The following is a 14,419-nucleotide window of genomic DNA, read 5'->3' on the forward strand; positions in this document are numbered from 1 at the left end:
TTATTTTAAGTTTCCTGAATATGTATGATTAAATATGCAAATGAGCCATGATCCTGTGCGCTCATTAGCAAACATTTCCAGAATCAAAATCTGAAAATTACAAATTATTATTTCATTTTGTTGACACATTAAGAGTCCTTGTATCACTATATTAAACTGATAATACTGTCAACAGCCATAACAAAACAAATTAAAACAAAATTTGCCATGTTTTCAGGAATAAAAAGTTGTGTAAATCCGGCTATAAATAATAACATATGAACAAACCCCTCAGTAAAAAACCTTCATAATAAAGATAGGAAGGAACCTGGAAACTTTGGAGTGACACTGAATCACTCGGAGTCTTTAAAGATACGTTTTGTGAAATGACATCTTAAAAAAAAACAAGGGGACGGTGCCATAAAACTACCTAATATGATTACTTATATTACGACGATTATTTGTTGTGTTACAAGTGAAAAGAAAACTACAAACGGGAGTAGACAAAGTAGTCAAATAAAGACCAAATTGTGTATTTTATGATCTGTGATACAGAAGCAAAATAGCTCAAACTCGTGTCTCGCCTTCAATTCACAATAATATGAAACAGCAGCACATTTAAAAAAACGAGCTGAAAGCAGCAAAATGACTAAACTTATTGATCATCGACACTAATGCAATTTTAAGTCCGTCAACTCGGTGTTCATTGCACTGCGTTCAAATAGTGTACGACAGACACGTTTTACGAGCACTCTTGTCAGCGCCTCAGCCGGGGCGGCTGGATCGCGACACCAGTATCGAGTGTAACAAGATTGGCGTGACCTAGAAGAGAGAGCGGCCCTGAAGGCAACACGTGCCGTTCACTGTAATCCACTGCGGCCCGCCTGACCTCTGGCAGCTCCAGAGCAACACGATATCCCACAATTGTGTAACGTAATCTAAGCACATTATATATGCGTTTATACGAAGACAAAAACAACAACAAAAAAGAGCACAATCATGATTCATGGCAGAGCATATTGCTTTACAACAACAACAACAACAATAAAAAGCTCTCACAATGAGCAGTAATTACAGACGGAGCCCAAACCACCACTCTCCATCACTCACCCACCGCTTTTTCCTCTGTTCCTCCAAAAACCACAAATACTTTTGAGAACTTTTGGTGCTTTTTATTTTCTTCACACACACACACACACACACACACACATTCCTCAGTGCACACAACCCATCCAGCTGTCCGTAAACACAACATCCATTTTGTGAATCAGCTCTCGCTCACGTCCCTGCAGACAGAGCTGCGAAAACTGGTCAAGCAGCAGTCAGCCACTGTGAGATGTGCAGGACGCACGCGCACGCACACACACACACACACTCTCTCTCTCTCTCTCTCTCTCTGCAGCCAGAGCAGCGGTTACATCATGAATGGAAACACCCAATTATACGAGCATAAATAAATGATTCCCCCGTGAAGCTAAATATATTGGTAACATCTTAAGGTGAAAAACAATCATCTTAAAAGTCACCATTAAATGGCAAATTCAAGCACTTTTTGGGGCACGATCCTTCCGCTTCAGGGAGACGAGGATATGTTGAAGTATAAATAAAAAAATAGTTCTGAAGCGATTTCTCGAGAAAACTCCTGTAACTCAATCTTCTAAAATCCTCTTCTATTTACCTGCCGCTTCGCAGCGGAATTAAACTACACATCTGTATTGAAATTAGCAGGAGGAGCGCTAGTTAACGTTAGCTCCTAACCATTAGCTCCTAGCTGTTAGCTGCTAGCTGCTAAGGGTGGGCAGAGCTAACAGCTAATGTTAGCTGATGGAGTTCCATTATATTATATTACATTATAATGATATATTATATTGGTAACATGTAGTTTTATGCACAGTTTCCTAACACTTAAACACATTAAATTTAGTTTTGACAGTTAATATGATTTGTATGCAATTTAAGCAATTACAAAAAATATTATTTTTTTTACCTGAAACCGACTACTTCGCACTATCAATTTTGTATATTTACTTTTGCTACTCGAAAGCTAAATTATGTCGTACCAGATTACTCGATTACTCAATGAAATCGTGCTTTTGCTTGGCACTAAATCCAAAAAGGGTGTGATTTTAGGGAAAAGATGGCGGGCGGCGAGGGGAGGAGAAGCCGCACTTCAGTGGAACAAAAGCGTTGAGAGGGAAATGATGGTGTTTAATTTTAGCCTGCGAGGAGAGACATGTTTAAGGGCCACTCCATGCCTCGAAATAAACACAAACACCTACTCGTCGAGGTGTTCGGCTCAAAACATTCACGAGGACATACTTTTCTTTTTTTTATTTTTTTTTTAAACGTTCAATTATAATTGCGCTAAACATTTCCTGCCAAGCACCTTCCCCTTGTTGATAAACATCTACTGTTGTGCACAGCCTCTTTCCCCCCCGAAGCAACTGGGATTTATACAACGAATTACATATATCATTCATTCAGTTCTCCCCTGTAAATTAAAACTTTTTTTTCTTTTCTTCTCCCAGCAGTCGTAAAGTTTTCAGCTATAAAGTCAAATAAAATACAACTTGGTGAACAGGGCCCTCTGTGGGTTGCTGCTATGGAAAACATTAAGGGGGGGGGGGATAAATGGAGTCTGGTAAGAGGCCGCCAAGAGAGAAGTGTTGCAGGAAGGTAAAAAGCTTGCACACTGTTTCTCAACAACTCGGCGTCTCATTCCCTTCACATAGTAGTACACATGCACGCCTGGGAAGAGAGGCCCTTTTCAAGGAAACACTATGTGTGCCATGAATCTGAGAGGGCGAGGCTGCATTTGTTTCCCCCCCCCCCTCTTCTTGACATGCAATGCGTTTGCTTACCTTGGCCGACGTGGCTCAGGTGAGGGTCTAGACTGGGCGAGCGGGGGTCTGCGTAGTCCTCGTTCCCGCCATCTGCAGAGGAGGAGCAGAAAGACAAAGACAAGGAGTGAGCTCGGCGGTAGCGCGGCGAGGAGGCCAGCAGCTCGTCGTCTCCGATCAGCCAGGTGTGGGAGCGCAGGACCCCCAGCAGGCTGCTCATGCACAGGCCCTCCACGCCCTGCCTCCTGGGGCCGAAGCGGCCCCTCGTGGTGGCGAAGGGGGACAGCGCCGCCAAGCTCCACGTCTTCCGCCTCCCCATGGTTAGACTAAACAGGCGCCTCTATCCTCCGAGGGGCCTGCGTCATGCAGATAACAGAAAACAGTTTACATCACAGCCCCCGGTGCGTTTGAGCCGCGATCACGGACCTCGCTTGGCTCTATGGTTCACCGAGCCACTGGCTGCAAACCAGTGGGCGCTTCCCGGGAACAGATCCGCATACGGTTAATGATACGAGGATCAATTACGCCCCAAGGGAGCAGGCAAGCAGAATTAGCCACAGTGGACGGAGCTGAGATGGAGGGGGTTGGGGGGGGCGGCATCACTGGGCGGTGTCACCAGGGGATTGTTTCATAATCTGGTTTAAATGCTCGATGGATCTACTGTAAAGCACGACAGGCCAGCGGAGGAGGAAACGAGTGATTTATGCTCAGAATAAATAGACGTCCCACTGGAATTAAGTGAGCTATTAATAATAAAAAAATCCGAACTGCAATGAAGTCTGAAAAAAACGAGTCTAAGCCGGTGTTTTTTTTTTTCCTGTGTGTGGATTGATCAAAAGATTGTTGCATTAAGTAGAAAAGGCGTTTCATCCGATTGTGTTTCCGAATCACGGAGCTCACCGTCGGCCCAGAAAACCCAAAATGCTCGAAGTTTTATCTCTCCCATCGTGTGCCGGTAGCCGGGCAACGGGCGAGACGGACAGATCAAGCCCGTCGATGGACGGATGGAATTAGCCGTGGGACGCGATTGTGTGAGAACTGGGCCACCGGGGGGGGGGGGGGGGGGGGGGGTCCAACACCAACAAAAATAGCTTCTCATCTCATCTGCCTGATGAGCCTTATCATCGAGTAAAATCAATGTCGTGGAAATCAATACGGGCTTTGAAAATAATTATGCGCCACAGCTATGAGTGACGCATGCACACGCACACGCACACACACACACACACACGCCATGAAAGCACGTATGAGGAGCGTGTACACGCGGTAACGGATGCTGCACGCTCGCTCCGCTCCAGCGGCGGATCCGATTAGCGCCTCGCTTCCTCGTCGGACGAGTGCAGTCGCTCGGAATGTCACATTCGAGGCGTTAATAATTTTAAAAAACGGGATAACGCACGTAACGGATACATGGGCGTACAAGTACTCCTCCTGCTTGTGAAACAACTTTTCTTTTATTCCGGTTCAGTTACGTTCCAGTCGTACGTTAAAAAACCTTCGATATTAAATTGCAATGGAACTGAGCATCAATGTGGCGACGCCCATTTCTTCTTCTTCTTCTTTACCATTTCTTTAGAGGTTTGGCAAATCGCTTTCATTCTGCACTGAAAGCTTCTTTTCTTCCGTACAGATTGCTCTCTTGTTACCAGCAATCGCGCTACAATGTCGTGCCCGCACGGATCAATGGCCTATTAAGCGAGGGGAACATGAAAGGGGACGACCGGTGGGTTTGACAGGGACTGCGAAGACAAACGGTGGACATCATTCTCGTTCCTCGGAGAGCATGCGTCAGCCGAGAAAGCTCAATATCTCGGTGTCGGGAGTCGAAGACGATCGTCCTAAAAAATCAAAGCGTTGCTCTCTCTGAAGCCAAAAGGCCGTCTCTCCGAAAGAACCTCGAAGAAATAATGGGCGCGCTCGCTCCCCGCCCCCCCAAGGTGCTGTCTCGGGGGCGATGGCTATAAATCATGATCTGAAAAGACAGAAAGCTACGTCTTTATTCGGGTGATTTGATCTTTACGCTGGATGTCCTAAAGAAACTTAGAATACCCAATCGAGAAGGGGATATTCGGAGGAGAATCAGTGACAGCGAAGGGATTCGGCGTTGGGTTCAGGTACTTTATTTTCTTACCTCCTCCGATTGCCTCCGTAGGGCCCTGATGTTGCTGCGTTGCCAACTTGTTTGTCAATCCCTCGGGTTCCTCGCCAGAAAGCAAAACTAAAACCCCTAATTAAGCTCTCCATGTCACAGCAGCTTTTCTATCACCATTCATCAAAAATAATCTTCAATGACAACAGAAATCTGTTTTTTTTTTGCGTATACTTTCACAGCGTGACAGAACAATAAATAAAATGTCCATGTCTGGTGCAATAAAATGACACATTTCAAGTTAAGAGGCACGCCATCCTCTTGCACCATCCTATTAGGCGTGGTCTTTCTCCAGAGAGCTAAATGTTAAACTATCTAAAAATCCCTATGAATCAGATGCAGAAACAAAGGGATCATGTGCGAGCCGGGGATAATAAAAACACGCTGACATTTATTCAGCACACGGTAGCCCCCCCCACACACACACACACACACACACACATGCAAATAACAGCAACAAAACGAGCGTGCGTGCCATACATCACATGGAGTTGTCGGGTGCGACCAGATGTACGGTTCGCGGGCAATTTACCCCAAAAAAAAAAAAAAAAAAAAGAGATAGAAAAGTTTTGAAATAATTGGGGGAAGAAAAAAAAAAGAAAAAAGGTCCAAACTGCAACCGTTTCCGTGACACGAGAGAAAAGAGGCTGCTGGGAAACGTCCGTGCCTTTCTCGCTCGGCGTGAAGGGGCCTCCAATGATGACTTTGATTAAATCGCCAATCAATCAGGAAAATAAAAAAGGCAAAGCCAGAACAATCCCCAAACTATCAATTAATCCTCGAAGACATTCGTTCACGTTGCACTCAATCAGATTCTCAACCAAGTGGAGCTTCTTAATGAATCACAGGGTTGCAGACATCTGTTCTGTAAAGTTGGGAGGACATCTTCATTAGCATCCGCCTCAGTGTGCGCTGACGTTAACGTCACACACACACACACACACACACTCTTATTATGCAAAGTGTCATTGAAAGTAGGAATCCGTGGTTTAATGCTAGTCAGGCTTTTGTTTTGATGAATCACATTTAAAAGACGGTAGTGGTGAAAACAACAAAAATACAAGTTATACTTTTTATCCCCATTAAAGCCCCTTGTTTTGAGAGGCGTATCACTTCATTAACCAAAATGTACGACGACTCAAGCTAAACAAATCTGCTGCTCCAAGCAAAAGCTACTTTGAAGGGGAGGACAAGCCGCACCATGCTATGAGGGATCCTCCGGAGAGGGACCGGCACACCTGCGGGGAGAGCGTCACGCAGGTGTGCCGATAGCGGGATAGCGGGAAGGAGACGAGGGAGCGAGGTGGAAAGGAGGGAGGGAGAGCAGCAGAGACGACAAGGTTCACGAGCTGTTTAGCGGCGTTCGGGACAATGCTCATTTCGGGCTTCGATTTAAAAATGTGCGCATCCTACTCGTTTACAAGCGAAGGAACAAGCAGCCAGCCGGCAGGAGAGCAAAAGGAACTGACGTACCGTGTGGGTAGCAGACACTTGGAATGTTTTTCTAGTGCCTATACTGCCTGCGGCTACGTCCAATCACAGTCCAAAAATGAATTCAAATGCATAAGAGACTGGACTTGTTTCGGACAGGGTTTTTTTTTTCTTTACACTCGAGTCTGTTTATTAGGAGCAGAGTGAGCTAAACACCACTTGCTCAGAGAACCAAGTAAATCAAAGAAGGCTCAGTTTAAATTAACAATACTACAGACAGGAAGTATTATTGATATTTTCTCCCAAGAGCCACGAGTTTTCCATCAAATATAAACATAATGCAGCATGATTAACGCTCCATATTTGAAAAAATGACCACATTTCATGGCACACCTGCCCCTTATGGGATTAAAAAAAACAACAAAAAAAAAACAGCCAAAGCACACACCATATGGTGCCGTTTACATGTTTTACGTTTGAGTCCTCAATATAAATCCAAAGCTGAGCCGGTACACGCTCCGTCCCAATAATGTGGGCGAAATACCTCTTTTTAAGGTAAGGTAAAATAAAATATTAAAAACGAGTCACAGTGTAAACAAGACAGTATTTAAGATAATATAACACTGCAAATAATTTAGATGAATCTTTGTTGTGGGTTATTTGTTCTTTCTGCTTATTGGTTTCTTCTAATTGGCAGAGCGACCGCGGATGCAATAAAAGGAAGAAATATCCCATTCATGCCCAGAGCAGTACAGGGGCATCTCATCGTGTTCTGTTCTTACATAACGGTTGATTATCCATGTGGCAACGACAAATACCAAAAGCGGGTCTTTTTTTAGCTCGTACTACGGCTGTTGCGGCTCCTTTTATTTTAAAACCTCGCGTTATTCCGACTATAATATGACCTACATTACACAACATGCTTCTAGTGTTCGACTGGCGGGCACACGTTGGCTCATAAAACTCCCAATTTAAAATGACTTAGTCCATAAGGGTGGTTTATGAAAGATGATTTCTGATTTCTTTGTCACTTAATGTGAACTACAATAAAAACATAACAAGAGATGTTTAAACGTAGCCAATGAATGGAAATACAAGAGAGAAATTCATTATTCTGTGAACCTTTTAAAATCAGATATTAATAAAATAAATGAAAGTTGTTTTAAATTTAAGTAAAAGGTAGTTGACTTACAATATCCATGTTTTGTGAGGATGTTTATTTGTATTATACATGAAACTGTATTCGAAAGGCCTTGTTTGTGTTTGTTTGTTTGTATGCATGCACAGTTAGAAATTAATAAAAAACATTGTGTCAAGATGTTTAAATTACAGAAAGCAAAAGAAAAATGTATTTACACAATAAAGTTATAGATATCATCAAGATATACCTGTATGGTGGTGGACTTGGCCCAAACTCCAAGTGTTTCCTTGGCTTAAAATAACACTCCTCCTCCACCACCACCCCCCCACCCCCCGCCCTCCAGAAGGGCCCAGAGCCCATGACCCTGACCCCCGAGGTCAACGTGGAGGACAGCGAGCAGCACGATGGTGGCGCCGGGCCAGAGAGGTGACGTATTGTGCGAGCAGCCGAGTGCGTCAGGCTCCGGGCCGACGGCACCGCAACTCAGCAGTGTCCTGGATGGATGGAGGTGTTATAGGATGGAGGAAGTAGGGAGAATGTGTGTGTGTGTGTGTGTGAGAGAAAAATAGAGTGATGTGCCCCGACTCCTACACTGCCATCCAAAAGCTGAGAAAAGCTTGTGTCGCAGCGCTGAGTGGGCGTGGGCTTCGTTTGAAACAAAAAAATAAAAATAAAAAAAATAAAAAGCTAGTGAAGAAAGAGTATACCTTCAGTCTGACACACCGCTGGGGTTACATCACAGAACGGAGAAGAGAAACGCATGAAGCAAAAAATAACCCAACGGAAATGTAAGTGTTATATGGGATTTTATTTATTTCTTTTTGCTTTTTGCTTTGACTGTGTTTCAAGTGGGAGTAACAAAAAAGCTGGTGGATGGCTCCTGGTCTGCCTCCAGGCAAAGAAAGGAGGGATGACTTTGTTTCTATCCATTTTTAATCCCTGACAATCACACACAGAGGGACCACAAAAGAAGTGATGAGCTAACACCGCTAGCTTCTCTTTGGCGTCCGGCCCCTCTTGCAACATTAAGATCAATCGTTTGGTTGTTATACACAAAAATACTAAAAAATCCATATATATATATTTAATTTACAGTGACGTAACGCAGAGGGCAGCAGCGATTCCTTACATTTTAAATAGCTGGATCCTGGAAAAATGTTTGCCACTTTTTTTTTTTGTTCCTCCATCGGGTACGACTTAAATAATTGATCAGTTATCAGTCGTCTGTTCACGAAACTCCCCGAGCAGCGGTTGTCCAATAATAGCTTTGAGAAGGAGTCCGAAAGCTTCCTTAGCCCACGCAACACCCGTCCAACACGTTTCATGAACATCGTGGAAGTGTTTTTTCCGTAATCCTCGCTGACGAACCAACGAACGCACAACTGTATCAAGTGCATTCACCCCGTTAGCCGTTAGCTCCGATAGCTAACGAGCTCTCCTCCTACAGAAACCAGTTGTACGTTAACACGCACAAATGTCTCGCCGTGGGCGTGAAAATCAAGAGGAACGATTCGTCATCCGCTGTGAGAACGTGTGAATCACTGAGACCACTGTCTGTGTGTGTCCACACACACTGTCTGTGTGTGTCCACACACACAGACAGGCAGATGACAGACAGACAGACACACGGACAGATGACAGACGACAGACAGACAGATGACAGACACACAGACGACAGACACACACACACACAGACAGATGACAGACACACACACTCACACACAGACGGATGACACACACACAGACAACAGACATACAGACAGGCAGAAGACAGACAGACAGACAGACAGACACACGGACAGATGACAGACGTTACACACACAGACAGACAGATGACAGACAGACACACACACAGACAGACAGACAGATGACAGACACACACACACACACACACACACACACACACAGACAGACAGAGCAACCTCCACGCACACACAGACCAAATACAGATGATTTAGTGGTAAATATCTACATAAACGGTTGCTCGACAGGCTCAGGATCAGTAACGAAGCGTTGTAAGTAAATTAAGTAGAAAGAGGTCAACGTTATTCTTCGTTTGATACGTGGAGAACGTGCACGCGGAACCAACACTTGCCCCGTCACGCTACGTCCGCCGTGTTTGAGTCCACCAGGACTCGTGTTTCCCCAGTGAATGTGCACGTCTCCGCCTGCAGCACCAGAGGAGTGGCCTTTGACCTCTGGCTGTCGAGGCCGAGAGGTGTGTGTGCGCCTCCTGCTAAGCTTGCAGATGTCTCTCTCTCTGCACCCACGAAGAGTGTTTAATGAGAAAAGGTTGGGCATCCTGGTGAACTCACAAAAGGGAGGGCCGAGGGAGGGAAAACAAGGAGCTCCTGCTCGTTCATTCCCGTGGAAGATGTTTACTGGCTTTTTGAATCACTGCCTCGGTGAATGACTGCGACGTCACCGTACGGCGCCTTAAGGAGGAAGACCGCCACATTCAGGGCCCTCTTCGTACTGCGAGGATGTGGAAACCTGAAACACGGAGGCAGAAGTTTGCACCCCGCCCTAATCTCGTCTTTGCCAGCTCCGCTGATGACGAGCTCGTTCTCGGGGAGATCATTCAAGGACGTTTTCTCACACTTAAAAAAATAAAGAGGTTATCACACCCCGACGACACTCAATAAAACGGGTCTAATTAAGACGGTGTGTGTCGGATACCTAAACAGACGGCGGTGCACGTACACAAACGCCTTTGGGTTTTTTCACCCTTGTGGAGGAAAAGGTCGTCAATTTATACGTGAATATGATCACAAATCGACCAAGATTGTGTCTTCTTGGGGACAAAAACTGATGTTAACAAGAGCTTCAAACTCCTACAATGTTTTGTTTAGTTTCACCTTTTTAAATCTAAGATTAGCATAATAAAACCTAATAAAAACAAAGAGATATTTGACGGCTGAGTACAATGGGTGCCACGCTGCCACTGTTATTCCGTTTGCAACTCAGCACCCATTACTTACAGCAAAGTTCATGCATTAGTTTGCTCTCCGTAACGGTGCCGGCGGCAACAATTATTTCTCCTGTTTGCGTCTAACTTTCATGAAGAGGAAAATGAGAAAGACTCGACGGTTACAGATATTTTCAAATGAAAATGACAACAAAAAATGAAAATAAATAAATAAAATGGTGGCTTCACTTTTTTTAAAAAAAACAAAAAACACAAAAGCTAAATTTAGATATTCAAACCCGACAACAAGGGCAGCGCCGGCTTTAGTGTCAAAGACACGACTCCGGGCAGTAGATTAATACCCGACGACACATTTACAGGACGAAATCCTCTCTCGCAGGGTTCAGACAGAAGTTAATTTAACTTTTTTCACAGACGGGGGCCCGCGGGCTGCGTGACTAAATGTAAATCACTTTTTGTGTGAGTGCAGTCCATTTGGTGATATTGGTTTTTTGAAGAGCGACGACTCTGAAAATGAGTAACGCTTTGAAAGAATTCCACCTAATTGAGTGGTACTGAACGATGGGGGAGGAGAAAAAAAAAAGAACACAAAATAATGCAATCGTTCCATCTATTTACATAATGATTTAATGCTCGGTACCCGTTTTATTCGGGGAGGGGGGGGGGGGCCACGGTGTGAACCTGTCTCCTTGTGGAACAACCAGCTAAATGCCAAACAAACAAACAAACAAGATTTTTGTTTTTGTGTACAAGCGTCTCCAAAACAACCACAAGCACACACACAAAAAGGAGACAATCAGAGCGCAAAGCGTCCAACAGTTAGGGAGCGAGAGAGAGAGAGAGAGAGAGAGAGAGAGAGAGAGAAGGGAAGAGATGGAGGAAGAGGAAGAGAGGTGGCCATAGTAACGGAGAGAGGTGAAGTAGAAAGACAGACACTGCCCTTGCTGCTTGCGACCGCTCTCATAGCGCCGGGTGTTATTCTTATCCTTTACTCGCCTACAGCAATAATTCATTGTGGGGATAGGAGAGAAAACCACACAGACACACACACACACACACACACCATCTCAATTGCAATGGAGATGGAGCTACATCTCCAAACAAGCAGGCCTGAATAATGAAATACACATTAAATATAAAATAGACTGGGGGATTGTCGAGTCTGCCACACACGGTGGGGAGAAAGTAGGCTACAGTATGTGTCCGGATGTCTTTTATCATTAACATGACAGCTACAGCCTATAATACGGCAAGTATATATATTTAGAATAGTGTAAAACTCATACGTAACAACGGTGTTGGGTGAATTTTTTACATTTCAGACGACGTGTATTTTGTCACGTCGGGGGAACAAAAGGATAAAATCGCTTTGAAATTTAAAATCATTGTGAATAAACTCCAGTTTATTACAGAGAACCTTTCATCTAAAAGATGCAACAAAAAGTGTTGCAAACAATGTCACAGTCTCCAGGATATGGGTCAATGTGTGTGTGTTTGTGTGTGTGTGTGTGTGAGTGAAAGAGAGAGAATTGTATTGTTTTTCACAGATCCATTGTGGAGGTCTTACATAAATGTTTCATGTGCAGCCGTCTGCCGGGCACTTTATTCTGCCTCTCATTGTGTTTGTTACTTTTTTTTCCCGATACAGCTGTAAGCGCTGTCGTCCAATCAGATGTGTGAATGGGTGAATGCAGGCAGGTGGGGCACAGCACTTTGAGAGGGTGCGTAAGACTAGAAAAGGTCAAATTACCAATTTTTGACCATCTATAGAGACAAAGACGTACCCTGAAAACCACAGAAATACCAGAGTTCAGCATTTCAAAGGATTATTTGAGCACCTTATGTTTGCCGGGAGGCAGCTGATAATTAAAATGACGGTGGGATGAGTTAGATATGATAAGATTTCTGTTTTAATCAATCGTTTGACTGTTTATTAAAAGGTCAGAATATATAGTGGAGAAAACCACAGTTTTCTGCAAACTTGAAGTGACGTCTGCAAACCGAAAAAGGCTAAAACATAAAGATATTCACTTTGAATGATATAAAACTGAAAATATGCTTCATAAAGTATTTAACAAGCTGATGAATGTTTGAACGGTGACTGAAAAGATTGAAAGATTAGCGTTATGATTCGCAGAGTATAGCTTCTGTCCATTTATTAATGATCTGTTGTGGCACACAGCCCGGGTAGATCAATTGTTTAGTCTAGGGTTCCCAAATTATATCAAAAATGATTTGTATCCCCGAAACCCCAAAAGATATTCCATTCATAATGACACCAAACAGACCGAAGCATGTGAACGCTCGCGTTTCAGAAGCTGAGAGTCAGTGAACATCGGATAAATCGTCCCCCGACTCACCGATCATCACATTTTGTAATTCCAAATTCCTCCTTCCAGCAAGTGTCAGAAGGAGTTACAGCTACTGAGAGGGGAAGAAAAAAAACATGGCTGCCACAGACTGGAGAGGAGGAGGGAGGGGCAGACAGACAAGTACAGACAGAGACAGACAGTGGGCTCAAAATGCATTCAGAGATGGCCTTCAAACGGAGACAGGCGGCGGGACGCATTTGGCCACACAGCTGGCGTTGGGTTACAGTTTTCTCTCGAACCCAACGCCGCTCGCTTATGCAACCGTGTGTGTGTGTGTGTGTGTGTGTGTGTGTGTGTGTGTGACACAATATCCCTCAGTATGCTCGGCTAACGGGGGCACTTCCTGCCATTCAAAGGCAGCGCGGCGTTGAGCGGCGATAATGAGCCCATCCACGAGCCCGGTTTCACCCGACTGGCGAAAAACAACAGGATGCCCATGAAGAAAGTGTGTGTGTGTGTGTGTGTGTATGTGGGGGGGGGGGGGGGGGGGGGGGAGATCGTTTTGTTTTGTATTCCTCGCGGCCGAAATGCACAATTTCGGTCGGGACATTTTGTTGATTTAGAAAAGAGAAAAGATGGATGAATTAAGACGAATGACTAGAGATGGGATGGAAGAAGAAAAGGGCCAAAGGGATGGCAAATGGTTGGCACCTGTATAAATAATAATAAGAATGAGAATAAATGGATGATGAAGGGGTGGCAATGAGTGGGACGTGACCAAATAAAGGAAGACGCGGGGGCGTCGGATAAAAAAAAGAAAGCGAAAGGAACAGTGGGACGGATGCAACGAGAAGCCGTGAGCGAATGAGGATCGATGAGGAGAGACGAAGGAGGAGGAGAGAAGAGAGGGGATGGGGGGGGGACTCTGGAGGAGGGAGATCCTGAAAGAGTGAGGAGGACCGAGTTTGGTCATGAGATGATGTGGATGAGGAGGAGGAGGACTCATTAGCCTACGTACGGCTGCAACATTAAGCCTTTCCCCGCTCCACCGTTTCATCTCCCTCTCTCCTCCTTTTGTTCTCCAGAAATATCCGAGTGGGCGGGAGAGTGGGAGAGAGAGAGAGAGAGAGAGAGAGAGAGAGAGAGAGAGAGAGAGAGAGAGAGAGAGAGAGCGCGCAACAGAGTGTGCGAGAAAAGAAGGAGAGAGTTACAGTAAGTGAAGTGATGACAGAGTGAGGGGGAGAGAGAAGGAACAGCAGCGACATGAGGAAGCAGATGAGAAGTGAGCATCTTTAAAAAGACGTTTCAAAAGGACGCCAGCAGGATACCTGATCTCTCTAATTGCCACCGCACAACTAAACACACAGCGCGTGACGTTCAAGAACACCGCGTGACGTTCAAGAACACCCCTGGAGGGTTGCAGGCGGCGCTTTATAGTTATTTCTCAGAAGATTTCAGGCCTTATTCTTTTCTCTTTTTTAATGAAATGTATTAATAAGGCTCATTGAGCTGCGGGGGTGAAAAATCCCCAAAGCAAAGGCCAAATATGTCACGAGTGAGGCGTGACATATTTATTCGAACCTTTACTATTTGGATATTTGATGATATATTTGCTCTTTTTCTTGTTTTGTGTCATTG

General features: G+C 44.6%; 1 protein-coding gene across 1 annotated transcript in view; it reads right to left on the bottom strand.

Moving 5' to 3' along the window:
- Positions 1-14,419, bottom strand: part of tanc2b (tetratricopeptide repeat, ankyrin repeat and coiled-coil containing 2b) — a 112,805-nt gene that overhangs the window by 56,958 nt on the left and 41,428 nt on the right. Inside the window, exon 3 of the mRNA XM_034558353.1 lies at positions 2,841-2,912. Coding sequence (XP_034414244.1) covers positions 2,841-2,912 — 72 coding nt within the window. The remainder of the gene's footprint in view (positions 1-2,840; positions 2,913-14,419) is intronic.

This window comes from Cyclopterus lumpus, chromosome 19, assembly GCF_009769545.1.
Source record: "Cyclopterus lumpus isolate fCycLum1 chromosome 19, fCycLum1.pri, whole genome shotgun sequence".
NCBI classification, from domain to species: Eukaryota; Metazoa; Chordata; class Actinopteri; order Perciformes; family Cyclopteridae; genus Cyclopterus; species Cyclopterus lumpus.